Source organism: Phalacrocorax aristotelis, chromosome 16, assembly GCF_949628215.1.
Source record: "Phalacrocorax aristotelis chromosome 16, bGulAri2.1, whole genome shotgun sequence".
NCBI classification, from domain to species: domain Eukaryota; kingdom Metazoa; phylum Chordata; class Aves; order Suliformes; family Phalacrocoracidae; genus Phalacrocorax; species Phalacrocorax aristotelis.
The window spans coordinates 3,834,351-3,852,091 of NC_134291.1; the positions used below are offsets into that span (position 1 = coordinate 3,834,351).

At 43.4% G+C, this 17,741-nt stretch overlaps 1 protein-coding gene across 2 annotated transcripts in view; it reads right to left on the reverse strand.

Moving 5' to 3' along the window:
* The window catches only part of COX10 (cytochrome c oxidase assembly factor heme A:farnesyltransferase COX10), a 109,779-nt gene extending 97,283 nt beyond the window's left edge, over positions 1-12,496 (reverse strand). The window contains exons 1-4 of one of the 2 annotated variants that reach the window (XM_075111351.1): positions 12,342-12,489; positions 11,600-11,724; positions 9,583-9,907; positions 238-362 (exon numbers count right to left, since the gene is read on the reverse strand). In XM_075111351.1, the coding sequence (XP_074967452.1) occupies positions 238-362; positions 9,583-9,907; positions 11,600-11,724; positions 12,342-12,384 (618 nt within the window). In that variant the 5' untranslated portion in view covers positions 12,385-12,489. Of the gene's footprint in view, positions 1-237; positions 363-9,582; positions 9,908-11,599; positions 11,725-12,341 lie in introns of both variants that reach the window. The other variant, XM_075111352.1, reaches the window with a different exon arrangement.
* Between the last annotated feature and the right edge of the window lie 5,245 nt (positions 12,497-17,741).

Here is a 17,741-nt window from a genome sequence, read left to right on the forward strand (position 1 = left end):
TAAACATTATTACTGGGAGGCTTAAAGCCTCATCAACTCCATTCTGAACAAACACACTGTGCCTAGCAACTCTGCTTTAATTCGCACATATTCCTTTCGCAGTGTCAGTTTTAGTCGCTCAGAGCTCGCGCGGCAGCTGAAGGCGCAGAACTCCCAGCCATCGATTTACACTCCTTGGCAGCGTTTCAGAAGACAGGATGTCACCAGTTTGCAGTACAGATGAAGAGATGGACTGACCTGGTTGATGGAGTTGGCAGCACAGGACGCCAGTCCGGTTCCGAGGGAGGCGAGCAGGAAACAGGTCAGGTCAAAAGGGACCGGGGCCATGGCAAAGCCAGCAGATGCCGTGCTTACAACCAGAGCTGCAACACAAGCGAGAGCACAGTTCAAGGCATCAACAAGAAACCGTCTCCTGTCTACGTACCACCGGAGTCAAGGTTTTTAAACCCCCGTAAGAACCCTTGTGCAGATTAACTTCTTCCTACTCTTATGAATGAAATTAGCTCCAGGAACTGCCTTCAGTTAATACTAATATGCAACGTAAAGAAGCCAAAGATGAGAAGGAGAGCTGTCAGGGATGAAATGAGAAACCCAGGAGCATCAGCACATTAGCAGAGGAGGTGAGAATAGAACTTATGCCTGTATCCCCTATTTTATGGATTTGCTACAGGATCAAACTGCCTGACGCAACATGTACATGAGATACATTTGTTCCAGTAACTCAAATGCCATTGCAAAGTCTAACATGGAAGAAAAAACAGTAAAAAAAAATATCCTGAACAGAGGTATGAATTATTACTCATCACCCCTGGAGGTGTTCAAAAAAACATGTAGATGTGGCACTTCATCCCGTGGCTTAGGAGACACGGTGGTGTTGGGCTGACGGTTGGACTTGATGATCTTAGAGGTCTTTCCAAGCTTAATGATTCTGTGATTCTATCAAATCATAGCAGGACCTTAGGCAGTGCAGAACATCAAAAAGACTCGGGGCATGTAGGCTACAGCTGGTGAAGCAAGTAACTTTTCACTGTACCGGTATTTGCCCACACTGTTCCCATTCAACATCCCCACTTCAGGCAGAAGGTACAATCACATAGTCACGTGGGCCCAGTAACATTTAAAGGCCTCAAAATTTGAGTGGATTAATAAAAATCCATTTCAGTTTTGTCATCCAAAATTATAGCTTTAGGACAATACTGCAAACCACATCCTTAAAATGAAAGCTACACAAGTCTCAATCCTAATATTGTAATTACCCAAACAACAGGTCTTACGAACCTCATGTTTGGCAAGAAATAATATGACATGAAAAAATTTCTTATACTATAAAAGTCAGCACATTTACTGAATATCTTGCTTATGACCTTGAACCTTACAATCTAAAATTAATAGTTATTAAACAGAAAGCATTTAAATAATATTTTGCCTGTAATTACATGTTCCAGACCTCAGCTAGCTCAAATCAAAGAATCAAAATATTCTTATCTTCCTGATTCCTACAAAGTCTCCTGTTTGCCTGAAGTTAAATGACAAATAACAACTTCCGCTGACTGAAAACACCTGGATTATCTACTAAGCAGCATCACTTGAGATGAAAAACTCAATGTCACGGCAGAGACCTGCCAGTAAGGATGCACATGCAAAGCGCTAAGAACTGTGCCTGCATAAGAACCTTAGGATTTAATCCTAAAAAGACAGCGAAGAAAACTTGCTGCTCATAAAAACTTTCCCCTAAGTATTAAAATCTACTGGCAGCTGAATATTATTATAATAATGTACATACTATTATTAGAAACGTTAATTCTTTAGCCCTGTCACGGACTCAGAGGATGCTGTGCAGAGGGCTGTCGCACAGGCTGGCTGCAAGCGCGCCGCGTCAGGGTCCGTGCCCGACACCAAGGTGAGTCCCTGGCTTTGATTCCCCACGGTGGCATCACCGAGGGCAGCACCTGGCTCTCACTGCGGCCCCTCCAGCTACCTCTAAAATACAGCAAATCCATGACAGCGCCTTACCCCCCTGAGGAGCTGGGAAATAACCACAGATGCTGTAACCCCACTGGACAGACTAACGGACCGATCATTTCTGAAAGGCTGGAGCCCATTTGTTATATAAACAAACAGCATCTTGGCCTCAACCCTCTTGGATCCTTCTCAGAGCGCACAGGAAAATATGAAACACACTGTTTTACAACTGATAGAGTTAAAAAATACACTAGAAAGATGACGACGAATCAGTGGCGTTTGTATCTCTAAGAGTGGTTACGTTCATTTTTTTGCATAATAAATCACACGCTCACTTCTAGACAAGAATTTAATTAAAACTTATCTTAGAGAGCACTTTACACCAATTTATTATGGGAAAACACCGACTCATTTACTGAAGAAGGAAGGTGGAGCAGACTGGCAAACAGTCAGTGTAACATTACCACCACACTGACCTCAAAGAAATTCTAATACTGTACAGCTACAGCACTAATTAAAGTCCACATTGATTTCTCCAGATTAATTTCAGCCAGTCATTTCAGCATGACTTATCAGGACCTCATTAAAAGAGGTTGCGGTACATCCTCTCGCTTACCCCATTGAAACCGGTACTTTGAGCCGCCTGGGCAGCGCTCTGAACGCAGGCATTCCCCGCTCGCCTCCTTGCCCAGCAATTCAAATGCAACACATTACAGAGTAAATAAGAAAATGTTCCCTTCGGATTGGGAAGTTTATTTTCTTTTATTGTGGAAGCAATAATTCAGTCTTCTACTTTCCTCATGGAGGAAAAGTATATTTAATCGAGATCACATCAAGGGAATGAGGTAATTGACTCTGTTTGTTTTTTATTCCCTGTTAGTTTAGTGCTTTAGGGGCCAAATTAACTTCACCTTATTGCATAATAGATGGAATTGATCCTTTCAAGATTTGTTGATGAGAGTCGGCATTATATATGCTCTTCAAAAAGAAGGAAGGATTTAAACTTATGATCTCAGCCTAAACCCAATTTTCATTCTTTGAAACATCTTTAGCTTTAACAAAAATTAACAAGGGACATTTGTCTCCAATTTCAATGTAAATGAAAAAGAAAATGCTAATGGACTGGCGACAAGAAGAGTGAATTATGATGTTTCTAGCATAAAAACACATTCAAGAAGTCTACAGCATACAGTATGCTTTACACGCCTCTTCAGCTTCATTGTAACGTGACCTGCCTTTATAAATCCCTCTATTTGTATTTATAGCAGGCAAATCACTATGCCATATTTTGTTTACCTCCTCTTAAAAAGTAGCCAAGCCAAACTAAAAGCATAGAAAGCCAAAGCAAACCAATTCAGCTTTAGATTTCCTTTCTAGCCCTGTACTGAGGACGTATTGGTACACATGGAAGGACAAAAGCAAATACATTTCTACCTAAATTTAAGAAATAATTTCAGTTTTACTCCAGCCGTTTCCATGCTCCATAAAGGAAACCAGCATTCCAAAAGCTGATGGGACTTTTCCTTCTGGAGTGTTCACACTTTGGTTTCTGGAAAGCTAAACGTAGCATCAGTATTGTGCTGTACATCTGACCAACGGTTCCTTTATAAACTTAGATCTGTTTGGATGTAGGCATACCTAAGCTTTGTTGCAGACTGTAACCTGCATGCTCAAGGAGGCCAAACTCCTGGAGCCATCTTAAATTCGGGACAATCATTTGAAACAAGCCTTTGCATCATTTAACCTAAAGTTCAAGTGCAATATTATGAACCGAGCAGACAATCTCTTTTTACCATTGAAGAATTTTAAAATGCTTAGAGAAAAATAAACTGTGATAATAGTTTATTTTTATTTCATTAGTTTTCCTTCTAGCATGGAAAACAAATTGCCAGAAAGCTACCACTATTAAGCTTTGTTTCTTTGACAGGATAATAGTTACTGTTTTAATAATCACAAAATGAGAACTACTTTGACAGGCATATGAAATCTATTTAGAACTGAGAATAAATGTAGACTAGTAATCATCTAAACAATATATATCGATAAATCTTTGTCAAAGTTTCCAGCTATATTAAAGCTACCATTTAAAGAATAAATGCCATAATAAATGCCAGTGTCCCAGAATAAAGTGGAAACGTACTCGAACTCTACTAAAGCAAATGGATTTTTTTACTAGAGCAGCTCTTACCAGATCTTTAGCCTACAAACCCACCACAGGCACCTTATTTAGTCACCGTTGCTCCACTACATAACGGTTTGGTAACACTCAAGAGTCATTAGGCAAAGCTGGATATCCTTCGTCTTCGTTTTACAAATACACAACAGACACAGATGAAGGAGGATGTTCATGACCACATCATTAAGTCAGTAGCAGATATCTCAGGCTCCGCGTTTCCAGTGCAACACTTTTGTGCCGAGGATTGCTAACGCACAGGCACAAATTCGAATGTAAGCTATACATCCAATAAATTCCAGCTGTTTTCTAGTAAACAAGACAGGATTATTTTCTTAAAAGGGGACATATGAAAAAATACTCTATTTTAGTCTCCAAAACTGAAAATGCTCATGAATTATCATATTTGTCCACTCTGCAAATCTTAAGTGTAGGTCAGTAAGTCCACAATGTAGAAACCATGCAGAATTTCGTAGCCGGCAGCCGTTACTCCCGTGTTTTTGTCTAACATTGTCTAGCAACAACACAGAGTAATTCGGACTGGAAGGGATCTCAGGCGTCCCTCAAGCCCAACCTCCTGCTCAAACACGGGTCAATGCTGAATTAAGGCCAGGTCCCTCAGGGCTTTGTCATCTCCAAGCATGGAAATTTCACATCATCTCTGGGCAACTCGCACCAGTTTGACTGTCCTCATGGTGAAACTTTTTTTCCTTACGTCAAGCCAGAACCTCCCATTTATAAAACTTGCTTTTTCTGTGCTAAGATTCATATATTTTTAAAATTATTTGCAAACTAAGCCGTAAATGCTTCCAAATATGTCTTTAAAAGAATTTTGGCACCTGCCCAGAGAATGTCCACATCCTCCTGCCTGTGGAAGGAGCTACTGATGATCAGATGGCATCAAAAATGACATGCAAATCTTTACCTTAAAAACAAACATCAAACAAATTTATAGGCCTCCTCAGAGAGTTGGTTCCATCGGTCTTGTGATTCTGTCCATAACACACATCACACTTTGGTGACAAAAAAAGCACAGTAGGCTCTGATCTGACCACGGTAAACCCTAGACCGACTCTATTAAAGGTGACTAATTACTTCAGATTTACAGAGGTGTAAACACCTCAGGCTGGCCTATTTTAGCTCTAAGGTATAGGCTGTGACAAAACTAGAGGTTATTTACTGTCAACTCTTCTTATATAGCATTAATAGGACACTGGGTTGAACTCTCCAAGAGACAGATATAACCAAACAACTTCTCAGATCCTCAATGAGAGAAACACAGCAGAACATAAGCTTGCTTTGAGAAAGTTTCCAGATTTCTTAGTGTTTGGAGAATTAGTAACATAGTTAAGGTAAAGCAAAGGAGGGTTTCTGTTAAAGACACTTTTCAGCAGTAAGGGCAGTAGCACGCTGCTGCAGACTGCCACGGGAAGCTGTGTATTCCCTGCCTGGTTTTAGGAATGGACAAAGCAATGTCAAGTCAGGAATGATATACGTAAAGGTGCTCCTGACACCTGGTTTCCTGAGGGAAAATAGGTTAAATAAGAAGCATCCCCCTGAGGTCCCCATGATTCTGCATTGCTGCTGCACACACAGAACCAAAGCAACCTACCAAGTGCAGAAGCCGCTCTGGGCTGAAACGGAGTCTTCAGTAATCAGAACAGAAAAGCAACATTCATCATGCTTTATTGGATTGACTCTTAAAATGTACTTTGAAGAAACTACTACCAAAACTCTAAAACACCTTTTAAGAGTTGGAAGGTAAAAGTGCCTTGCAATGAGATGACATAAAAGAATATTGAGACTTTGAGGGAGAGACTGTGACTTTCCATACGACCTCTGGGTAAACAACAACCCGTCAATGCACAATTGTGAATCAAAAAGAATCTTTACACAAACTAATATGCTTGTGAACACAAATAAAATTGTTAATTGTAGTATATTAAAACACAGGATAAAGGAAAGGTAGGTAAATGCTTGAAACGTACAGACTCCAGTATTACTTTCTAAAGGAGATCCATGTTTCTGTAGCCTGCAGTCAGGACTCAACTCTTTGAGGCACAATATAGAGATGCAGAAGACAGAGCCCCTTCCTCAACGAGCTTGCAAGGTAGGTTAAAAATTCTACAGCTGTTTAGAAATTAGCAGTTAAGTTTACATCTGAGCCATGTTGATACATCCGCTTCTCAGACAGGTGCTACACGTCTGGCTGGCTGTCCCCACCAACAGACCAATGTGCAAAACATCCTTTACTGCAGAAGCAACAACGAGAAGATGTTCAGAAGCCACAGAGAAATATCTAATGAGAACACTCAGCATTTTCCATCCTGTGCCTTCATCACACTTCCCCCAAGTTAAAAACCGAAGTTTGATTTTCCTGCGCTTTTGCACATAGCTCATCTTGGGTTTCATCTGTGATCACTAGGGAAAACATTACTTAAATGTAACCTTGAAGTGAAATTTGAGAAGATGAGACAACCTGAAATTCTCAATGTGTTTGCATTATAAATTATTGGAATTTTCTCATATTATCACACCCTTACATCTCTCATTTTCAGCTACATGTGAACTTTAGGATGAAGTTGAAAACAACGGCACTTACAATTCTGAAAACTTATCAGACGGATGCATTAGCTCCCCAAGCACCTAGAGAGTAAGACACAGCTGTTCAGACAGCGGCCAACACAGAACACCACAGAGAAGGCAAAGGATGGAAACTGAACCCAAAAAGGTAGATTATGCGGCAAGTAAAAGTTACCTAATTGTTTTCTATGGCAAAAGAATATAAACAAAACTCTCTTCCTGTTGGTAAGGCAGAGCCTCTAATGGCAGAGCCATAAGAGCTGCAGTTTACATGAAGCAAGAGGGTACGGTAACAGCTAAACGCATTTCCTTTCAAAGGTGAATTACAGTTCAGAATACAAACAAATATTCTCTTTACTTCAGCAGCAGGAAAAGAAGAGGGCATAAGGAAGTCCCATTTTAGCATAATGCAGAGTTTGTTTTTTGTTATTTCATACTCTTAAAAAGTATAAATAAAGAGTCTGCCAAAAAAAACACACAGGATATGAGATCTATCAGAACTTCATGGGTGAAAGGAATGGAGTTGTGTGTCATTTGTAGCTTAAAAACTGACCTCAGAGGGGTTTTTTTTTCTTTTTAAAAAAATAAAATCAAAGAACTTCATCACCATATTCTTTACAGAATGTATAATTTGTCTAAATGATTACATAAATGGAAAAAAGCTAATTCTATTCCCTTGCTCAACACACTACACCCAATATTTTTCTTGCTCCCGTCTCCTAGGCTGGCCTATGACTAATAAAGACCAACAACAGAACTCTCCTCCTACAAACCCCTCTTCATCAAACTTACTCTTTTAGATTTTCTACTTCCAATAAAACCTCCCCACCAAATACATAAAGATAACGGAGAAGAGAGATTGAGTTTTTTCCTGTACCTCCCTACCTTCTCAAGAGGTACAAAGTTTACTACACTCACCTTGGATCAAGAACAGCACATCTTAAAATACAGATGCGTACAAAAGAACAGACAACCCTGAGGCAAACGAAATTCTGTAACCATTGCCTTCTACAGGTTTCAAGGAGCACCCCATTTTAAAACGAGAGTGGTACTTTCTTGCCCATCAATATTGCCTTCTGCAGTTAAACAAGAGCCTACTAGAAGCTATTGAAAAGTTCAGAAGCAACAGTGAGGCCACACAACAAAAGTATCACATAAAATTCTTTTCTTCAGAAAAAGACACTCTTCCATCTTGGTGTAGTTCTTGAATCTCCCGTTTTGAGGAGCACCAGTAACACTCTGATGTAGCGCTAACACTGAGCTTACCCATAAGGAATATCAGCAACAACAGTTCATGCTCTCCTCCTCCTTTTTATGGTGGTCTCTTAATCATTGCATTTTAACTTTTAAATTCTGGATCTATTGAGGTATTTAAAATGTAATTCTACTTCAATAACTAGCCAGCTTTCAAGTTCACATAAAAGAGCCACTTAAATAAGATCACCTCATAGAAAACATGCCAGAAGAGCTCATTGTTCATATAGCACTTAAGTTATCCACGGTGGGCCCAACAGAAACAAAATAGTCCTAAAACTGAACAGTGTGGGGGAGAAAAAGACAAGACCTGTATTATGCAGCAAGAAAGAAGAGGCAATAGTTGAGGTTGCGTGTGCCACAGAGGTGTTACGACTTGGAAGTACGATAATCCTCATAACTGCTGAATGTGTCAGTAAGAGTTTCATATACCTAAATTTGAAATTACCAAGGCTAATACCTAAAAGTTACATGGTAAACTATCAAAAAACATGCTTTTCATCCCTCAAGTCTATTAACCCAACTCTTTACCAGCACTAAGTAAATGCCTTGAGGACGGAAAATAATGAGGAACAACATCTGGACATTGAGACAAGACCAGTTTTGCCAAAGTCCAAAACATGAGATGTTGCATCAACACCAAGAACTACAAAAATTTTTATGAGAGGAAAAATTTAAACGACCACTGTATGTGGTCAGTACGATTTCCCCATGGAGCAACAAACAATGAATATGTCCACATTGCAAGAAAAAAGTTCAAAAATTAAACTGAATTCAGGATTTTTATTATTAAAAAATTATTATGGCAAAAAATCAACACCATTATTACCAAGAATTTATTTCACCCACTGGAGAAAAGCACTATAGGCACATAGGAAACTGTATTTCTGCTCTTGGCCCTGACACAGACAAAAAGTAAGGCTTTGGTCAGATCACGAGTGGTTCCTCAGACATAAAAGTATATATAGCACTACCTATTGGCAAAGAAGTAACTGATAGTTGTTGTGTGTTACTATTAGAATAAGGGAAAACATTGTTAGGCTACAAGGCAATTGCTTGACAAACTGCTGGTTTGAATGTACAATGCTGCCATTGACTGGGAAGGTAAATTATACCTTATTTCAGAAAATGTAATTGGTCCCATTCAAATGTTTTCCTTTAACAAGACACTAAATTATTCGGATTATCTTTTGTTGGTACTCTTAATGCAGTACTAAAACAATAAGCAGTACTAAAGCAAAAGGTAAGTAAATAAGACAGAACATTGGTAAACTTATGCAAGATGACTTTAAATGCTTACTATGATGCTTGTAAATCCTAACGCAGTTTCACCGCATTTTTTGTGGCAACGCTTGCTTATGATTCCCAAAAGCTAACTGATGATACAATGCAAGCTCCTTCTCACTGTTTTTAAACAAATTTAATGGAAAAACTATTAAATGCTTCCATAAAACAATTCTTCCCTGCACACATTTGATGGAATTATCCCAGGTACTTTGCATCAGCGAAGTGGGAATTACCACTCAAAAACCTACACCATACCAGCACGATGCTAAAGAACTCTGACAGCCAACAGGATGCGCAGAAGTGAAAAAAATGACCGGTACTACCTGTCAGCTTAATTTTGGACAAGCGTGCCAAAATTCCCGGCAAATCATCCAGCCGCAGCTTCATTTCTTTCCACTGTCTGTCATCTTTGGATCCTGCTCTTACTGGTGCGACCGAGTCTTCAGTTTCTGCAGCTGACTTCATGTTTCTCAACTCATTTCTGCTTGACGTCTCAGACAAAGGCTGACGAACAGGTGAAATTGGTCTAAACTTGTGTATAACCTTTTTTTCTTGATCAAATTGCTGAAGCTCACGAAAAGGAGATGCAACTGCATCCGACTTAGGTTTGGCCCGTTGGCTGAGGTCTTTGTTGTATTGTGTTACATACTAAATAGAATGGAGAAATGTTAAGATGAATAGTTAAGAAGATATTTCTGTCCATTTCAGGTTATTAACATCATCAATGTTATTGCTCTATTATTCTTATTGTTAGAATTACTTCCTCTGATGGCATGATTTGAGTTACCGTAAATTTCAAACACTTATTTCACATGCAAAAAAGTTTCTGGAGTTGGACAGGATATTACAAAGGCAGCTTTTCATTTCACAAGTGCATCAATAATGTTTACTTAAGCTTGAGGAACTGCTTCTGCATAAAACTATTTCCTTTCTTGTAGTTTCGACAGCAAACTCTACTTTATTCAGATTCAAAACCACCAGATAATATAATTTGATTGACAACCAATCAATTCACCTTTAAACAAAGAGGTACACACCTGCCCATAACAACTCCAGACTCGAGCTACGAGGACTAAACATTTTGTATCTTCAAGATATGAAAGAAAAAAAATCAGAAAAGTGCAGAAAATACAGTCTACCTCCTATGATATCAAATCAACTCCCACATTAGGCTATTACTATTTATCCTAAACTTTATACTAATTTACTAGACTTAATTTTCAACTGGAGTTCAGATGAACCCATATTGAAAGGAAAGCTTGGACACAGTTGTTTCCTCTCTTTCAGAACTCTTACAGTATAAAACAAGAAAAAGAGCATTTAGCTTCTCCTACCTTCCTATTTTCTTCCCCAAAATATTCTATATATTTCAAGCAAAAGAGACAAGCAGGAAAAGACTGAGCTTTTAACTACTTATGGTTTAAAGTACACTTTAATAATTATAATCAGGAATAGGGATCTGAGACACTTCATCTCTGAATGAGTGATGCAAATACAGCTGAAATCAATGGCGGGAAGGGGGAAGGGAAGAATTTGAGAAGTGCTGGTGATCCCCAGAAGTGTGGCAGAGACCCCATCGCCTCCTTCAGAGGACTGAAGCTCAAAAAATACCAACAGATGTACATGCTTCTTGCGGTCAAAGCAGTCTTTAGGTTTAAGACTTAGTCCTGTCCATATTTCATAGGTATGGCTCCAAAGTACAATGAACAGGAGACAAGTCAGGGAAGAGCAAAATATGCCTTTTACTATGGCCCTATTAGATGTGACAAAACTGTTCAAAGAAAAAGATAAAATTTCAAGCGTTTCAATGATAATTACAGCTCTTTTAATATCCAAACCTAACGGCATACTATAGAATTGAACACATTAAGTTAATGAGCTCAGGAGTTTTTATTCAAATTAACTGATTAACTCTTCAGTCAGAACACACTACCTCCACAAGCAAGTTCCGTCTATCACTTGTACTAATGCTAGCCAAAATTTTATTTGCTTATGGGCATTTTAACAAATAACAACTTGGAAAATAATTTACTGTCACATTTCCCAACATGAGAGAAGGCGCTCCACCTGAAAGGCACAGAAAGACCCGGTCAGGTAGAGGGCTCACTGTGGCTGAAGGCATTGTCCTTGCCATAGCGGGTTTCCTCCAACCTCAAATGTTTTAGATCCTAAGTGCTTAATAACTTGGATGCAACGTGGAAAAGGAGATGCTTGGAATTGCCCGAGCTTGGTAGATATGAAAAATATTGGTTTTATCAACAAATCTCAATTTGTACTCATCACATGGTACAAAATGAATTAAAGAGTGAGAAACATGGGGTAAATACATCTCTGACTTACCATTCGTTTGAGAAAGTTAAAGTACTGAAATGTAATCAATCTATTATTGGCTACGCAGCATAGGTGCACAAACTGGCATGGTATCTGCCGTATTCCAGTGTTCTTCAGGTGCCAGACAAATAACCCTATTTAAAGAAAAAATGAGAACATTAGAGTCCAGTTCCTTCTCAGGCATTGAGTTTGCTTCTAATTCAGACCACAGCATCTGTTGTCAGCTGTGACACATGACACCCCCACAAAGGGGAACCAGGGCTGCTCGGGTGGGGAGAAGCGTATTTGCAAGCTCCAGGTGAAAGAACTGAAAGTGGAGGCTCGCTCTGATGGTTTGGGGATTTTCCTTCAAATCTCCCAACTCCCCAGAGATGCGGTTTCAGTTTCTTGCTCCACGACTATCTCTACACGCTATAAATAAAGTTCAGTTGGCAAAAGGGGACAAGCAGCGCTGAAAAGCGGCAGGTGACATAGGGCAGCACCAAAGTCAAAGGCATCAGGAGGACGCCCCTGGGTGACATGACGCCTATATCCCTATACAGAGGAATAGGTACAGAGATATACAAGCTGTACATAGCGCCATACAGAGCAGCCCCGGGCACCACGCACAGCCCCAGGGTCGGGTCGGGTCGGGTCGGGTCGGGTCAGCCCGGCCCTGGCCACCCCACCAACCGCCCCGCACAGCGCCGCCCGCGGCTCCCCTCCGCCCGCAGACCCCGCCGGGGCCTCGCTGCCCCTCGGGCGGCGGTACCTGCCAGCGCCCGGGGCGGGCTGCAGCGGCGGGCGGCGCTCATGGCCGCCGCGGTGCTCCCGCCGCCCTCCTTCCCTCACCGCCTGGGCGCCGCCATCTTGCCCGCCACGACCTCTAAACGCCTTCCGGGTCAGCGCTTCCGGCGGCGGCGGGGCCGGGCACGGGCCGCCCTCCCCCTCCCAAGGCCTCAGCCCCGCCGCTCCCGGGCGGCGGAGCGGGAGCGCTGCAGGGGCCGGGCCCAGCGCCCCCTGCGCCCCGGGGTTGTGCAGTAATGGAGGGGGGGGGAGAGGCGCCTCGCGGGCCCGGGCGTGGAGGGGCGGTCCGGCGGGGGATAGGCCGGGCGTCGGTCCTGCAAAGTGCCAGAGCAGCTTCTTCCCGCCGAGCATCGCCTCTGAACCGAAAACTTAACTCCCGCGGGCGAGAACCGCTCCGTGGGGTTCAGGGTTGGGGTGTCGGGAGGGGTGAAGGCGCTCAGGTGGGAGGCGGGGGCCGCCGGCGCCGCTCCCCCGGCGAGCCCGGCCCCCGCCAGCTGCCTGCCCCCGGCGCTGGGTGCGGCTGCCGCGGCGGCGTCCGCGGGCCCGCGGGTGCAGGTGGCGGCTGGGAGGCTCGGCGTGGTGTCCGTGACGGGGAGCGAGAGGCTGCCGAGGGCTCGGCGGGGACACCGCGTAACCGAGGGGAGTCTAATAAAAACATAAATTAATTCTCGAGGACGTGGAGTCTCACTCCCAAAAGGACCTGAGCTTTAAAGAGCCAAAGGCTTGTTTAAAAAAAAAATATTAAAAAATCTGTATTTAGTTCCTAAAGTAATTTTTGAAAATGAAAGTTTGGTTTCTGTTCCCGCGGGTGAAGTTGCGTGTTGCAGGAGGTCAGACTGAAGAGCTGACCCAGCTGGCTGCTCAGCCTTCCCTCGCGCGAGTTCTGGGGGCAGCTGGATCCTTTGCTAAGCTGGCTCAACTTACTAACCTGAAGAGAAAAAAATGCTTGTTTTGCTGGTTTAACTGAACTCGCCCTGCGCGGGGTCTGATGGGGTGAAAGCTGGTGCGAGGCAGGGAGAAAAGGGCCTTGACTGGAGTCTGAGCAAAAAGGGAAGGGAACGGTTAGGACTGCTCAAGCTGTAAAGCATAATTGCACCCCCAGGCACCTTTAACATGTTTTCTCTTAAGAGTTTAAGTTCAGGAGATGTAGGCTATAAGTCACTTAAATGCTTTTGAAAATCATTCTCAATGTTTTAACATGGAAATCTTCCTCGGAACCATCTTCCTTCCCAGGCTTTCATTTCTTTATAGTGCTTAAATTCATGCAAAAGTCATCTTAAATCATTATTAGGAAGATAAAATGAAAACACTCACTCTAATTCACCAAGAATATCCTACTTGGAAGCATTTATTTCCACTCTTTCTATTTGGGGAGCTGGGGAGAAATTAGGACTTCACATTTCTTACAATTAATATCCTGTTCCACTCTGAGTTCTCATCACTCAGCGTCTGTCACTTCGCAGTTCCTGTTTGCATCTCTAGTTTTTTGTAACTTCCACGGCTTTGGCCTCAACTTAAATTTACACCTGCAAAAACAAAGTAAACATCCTGTAGCAAACACACGCAACGGTTACAGAGGGGGCTGGAACGGCTGGCGGGATTTAGGGCCGTTTGGGTCAGAGAGGAGGAGGCTGAGGCAGCCGTGTGTTCTGTGTCGGGGCAGAGATTTAAGGTTTAATGATTTTCATTGCCTTTCACCTGGGCAATAAATTGCACTCCTGGAGAGAGGGGGGTAAAACAAAAAACGGGTACTTTTCTAATTAAGGGGAATGTTATCTACAGGCCTTAAGACAGAGCATTACCTCCTTGCAAAAAAATAATGATGATTTAGGGCACACAGAATGTCACGTACCCATTTGCGTTTAACCACTAAAGCTACTCCTAGAGAGAAAAAAAGTCTTCGGGTTTTTAGTGGACACGAGTATCCAAACGTCAGAGTTGTATTTCAGCCTAAAATGGCTCCACAGGCTTTGGAGCTCGTTACCAGAGGTTTGGGCCTGCAGAGTGCTGATTCTGCAGCAGCTGGCTCCACGAAGTACCGAAGGCTCCAGAAAGCGCCTGGGCAAGGGATTACGGAGGAGGGAGCACGGCCCTTCCCGGGAGCCCTCGGCACCTTCCCCGCTCAGCTCCCGCGGGCTAGTCCCTAAGGGCGCGGGCACCCATCTCACAGGGCTGCGTGGGCGGCTGCAGGAGGGGACTCACCTTCTGTCACAGGGCCCCGGGGTCAGGCACCGCGGTGGGGCAGAGCGATTCCCGAAGCATCTCTACCTTTTTTTTGCTAGTTGCTGGGACGGGCAGTCGCTGGGTGTCTATTGCTCCTTCCCCGCACTTACAAAGTAAACACTGCACCTACAGGTCCGTTTTCAGGGTGATGCAAGGGGCATTTAACCACGCGACGCCCATTAATGTTAATTATAGAGCACATATTAACAGCATTATACGATCCTTTTTCCTATTAGCACTATCATAAATCTGATTGGTAGGGCTTAATTAGATCTCAGCAGCAGAATGCAATAGTTTTGATACACGAAAGGGCAAATTTGTGGAGACAGCGAACTATTATTATACTTTAATCTCAAAATCTCTCCTCCTATTACTCATAACACCAACAAGGCTTCTTGTAAGATTGATTTGTTGTCAGAAAATGATTTAAAAACCGACTGTAAAAATACTATATTTTCCTTCCCTCATAGAATGTGGCGTTGATGTTAGAGCTCCACAGAGACTTGATGTACTTTCAGATAGGGAACTCTATAAGCCAAGTGCAAAATAAATAAGATGGCATCCTGCTGTTATTGTGGTAACCTTTACAGATCATTTCAGAGCTGTGACTGTTCTGTAGTTTAGTAATACGCCATGGGGGAAGCTGGAGCTTCGTATGATTCTACCCCAGCCAGCTGAAGCCCAACTGTATTTGCTTTTTGGGGCCCAGTAAGTAACAGAAGAAACGGTGTCCAAAGGGCACTAGGACATATCAGAAACACAGAAATAACCCATAAGAAGAACTAAGAAAGTATTAAAGGCCCAGCCAGCCTGTAATGATAGAAAGTTGATTGACTGCTTAAGGCATCTCGACTGAGCAAAAGATCTCTGCTCAATGCTACAGTTACGTCCCTGCTGAGGTCTCCTTGAGTCAGGGCTTGTCCCAGCTTTGGTGTTTGAGAAGCTCCCAGTGATCCTGATGACCCATTAAGTAGCTCCTTGAGTCACTTGTCGTGGCATGGGTTTGGGGGTTTCTGTGATTTTCCACAAATCGGCATTTGTGATGCACAAGTTTTATATCAATGCAAGACTGAAACATAGCTATGTTTTGGTTTTAAATCAAGAAACTGCACAAGCAGGAGCAAAATCTACTGGTACCAACTGAGAGCCTGAAACAACCCAATTCCATGCTGTAAAGACTTGCCCTCGGCAAATAACACCAAGTGGAATGTAACAGGTAAAAAACAAATCACACAAAAAAAAAAAAACCCCACACCAAAACCGTGCAACTCTTTCCACCATCCCGATTCCAGTGTTTCGGAATAGCTAAAGCTTTCAATAAAAAGTGAAATAGTAGTTCTGGTAGATCAGGTCTCAGTAGCCTTTCTGAAGTAGTGTGCCAGGCTGATGTCTTTCCCGAAGTACAGTTCAAATATACCATAGGAAATCAGCAGAAGCTAGAAATTGCTGCCTCTTCCCAGCTGTCAAAGGCGGCCTTGTGCTGACCCTGTGGTATGCCATTCTTTGGCAAGCCCCGTGGTGCTTGCTCACCACCTGCAATGGACTACGCGCTATAATGGCTTGCTTACTTAAGTAAAAAACGTCCGGCCTTTCCTTAGGTAGAGCTTTGCCGGGTGTCCCATGTAAAGTCAGCTGTGATCAGATTTGGAGTTGACATCAAATCTGGTGCAAACACGTGGGCAATGGAAAGTAAACAGCAAGATGACTGGGGATGAACTGTACCGAGGGCAGCGTGAGGGGAATCACCCCTAATAAATGGCAAGGCCTGCCTTCAGGCAGCGGCCACTACCCACGCAGATTCCCAAAGGAGCTGCATAACCCTCTGCAATCCCCCGGCACATCAGCCATCCCATTTTAACCCGCCCTGACGTTGCTGTTTCTGACAAGTAGTGATACCTCTTACCCCTTACAGTTCTCAGCCAGAGCCAACAATAGCTATTTCCAGCAGCCCTTTGCCCAGAAAACAACATTCTGAAGAAAAGGACCTCTGTCCTGGGCTCTTTCAGCTGAGAATTGCTGCCTGAATATCTCCAGACCCCGTTTCTTTTTTTTTTTCATACCTCCTTTCAGAGGTCTTTCTTTTCCTGGAAAATCTATGTGAAATTCCCAAGCTGCCTAGGACTCAAAAGATCTAATAAAAATAAGATTTATTAAGAGCAGGGGGAGGAAATCAGATTAAAACTGAAGAAACAACTTGCATAACTGATCTCTTATACTCAGCAACTGCTCAGGAAGTGCTCGGTACACACACATTAACTGTTTTGTGGAAGTGCTTTTCAGCCTGATAGCCAGCAGCGGCACTCTGCAGAGTGTGTCTTCTCTGCAGATATGGCCATTAGTTGCACAAAGCCCACCAGTGCTCACGCTCGCAGCTTCTCAGCACCAGATGCAAAGCTGTGTTCTGCTAACCCACTATTAAGTCATTTTGCCTACAGCTTGGGAGGGGCAGACCTCCCCGGTGGCAGCAGAGGGACCCCAGGCGATGCTTTGCCCAGAGGAGCTCAAGGCACCGAGACTCTCCCCCACCACAGCCAGTATATCTCTGCTTCTGCCCACCACCAGCTCTCAGTGGGAGCGATATGTACATGCTACGAGACCTATAGGATGGCTCTTTCTGCCTCTCCTCCCTCTGCCCCATCGCTCTTTTCCGCTCACCCTAAGGCTATTATCTGCTATCCCTGTCAGCCCCTCGCCCTCTCCCCCGCCCTGCTTTGGTTTAAGCCCTACCCTGCAGCACCCATGCTGGCGGGGCTCCTCTCTGCCTCGTGTTTCTCCCACGGCAGCGTTTTTGCCCTGGTAGGCAGCGCTCAGCCCCAGCAGTTCCCGCGCTGAGAGACGTGGCAGGCTAGCAGCACCCATCTGCTCAGTCCCTGTCTCCCATCCCTCTGCGGGGGCTGACGGAGCGTGATGAAGCCCCGTGTGCCGAGCTCCAGGAAACAGCTTCAGCTTCCTCCTCGTTTCAAACAATGCCCAGTTCTAATTCAGTCACTGTGGGCTCCAGCTCCTGGAAGCAATTCTTACTCTTCACTGTCCTCATTTGGATGCCTTTGCCTCCGTTCCCTGAGTGTAGGTTTTGGAGTGAGAAGCTCCACGAGCCCCCATTAACCTTCACCAAACATCTCCCTGCTTCTCCCTTGCTGAC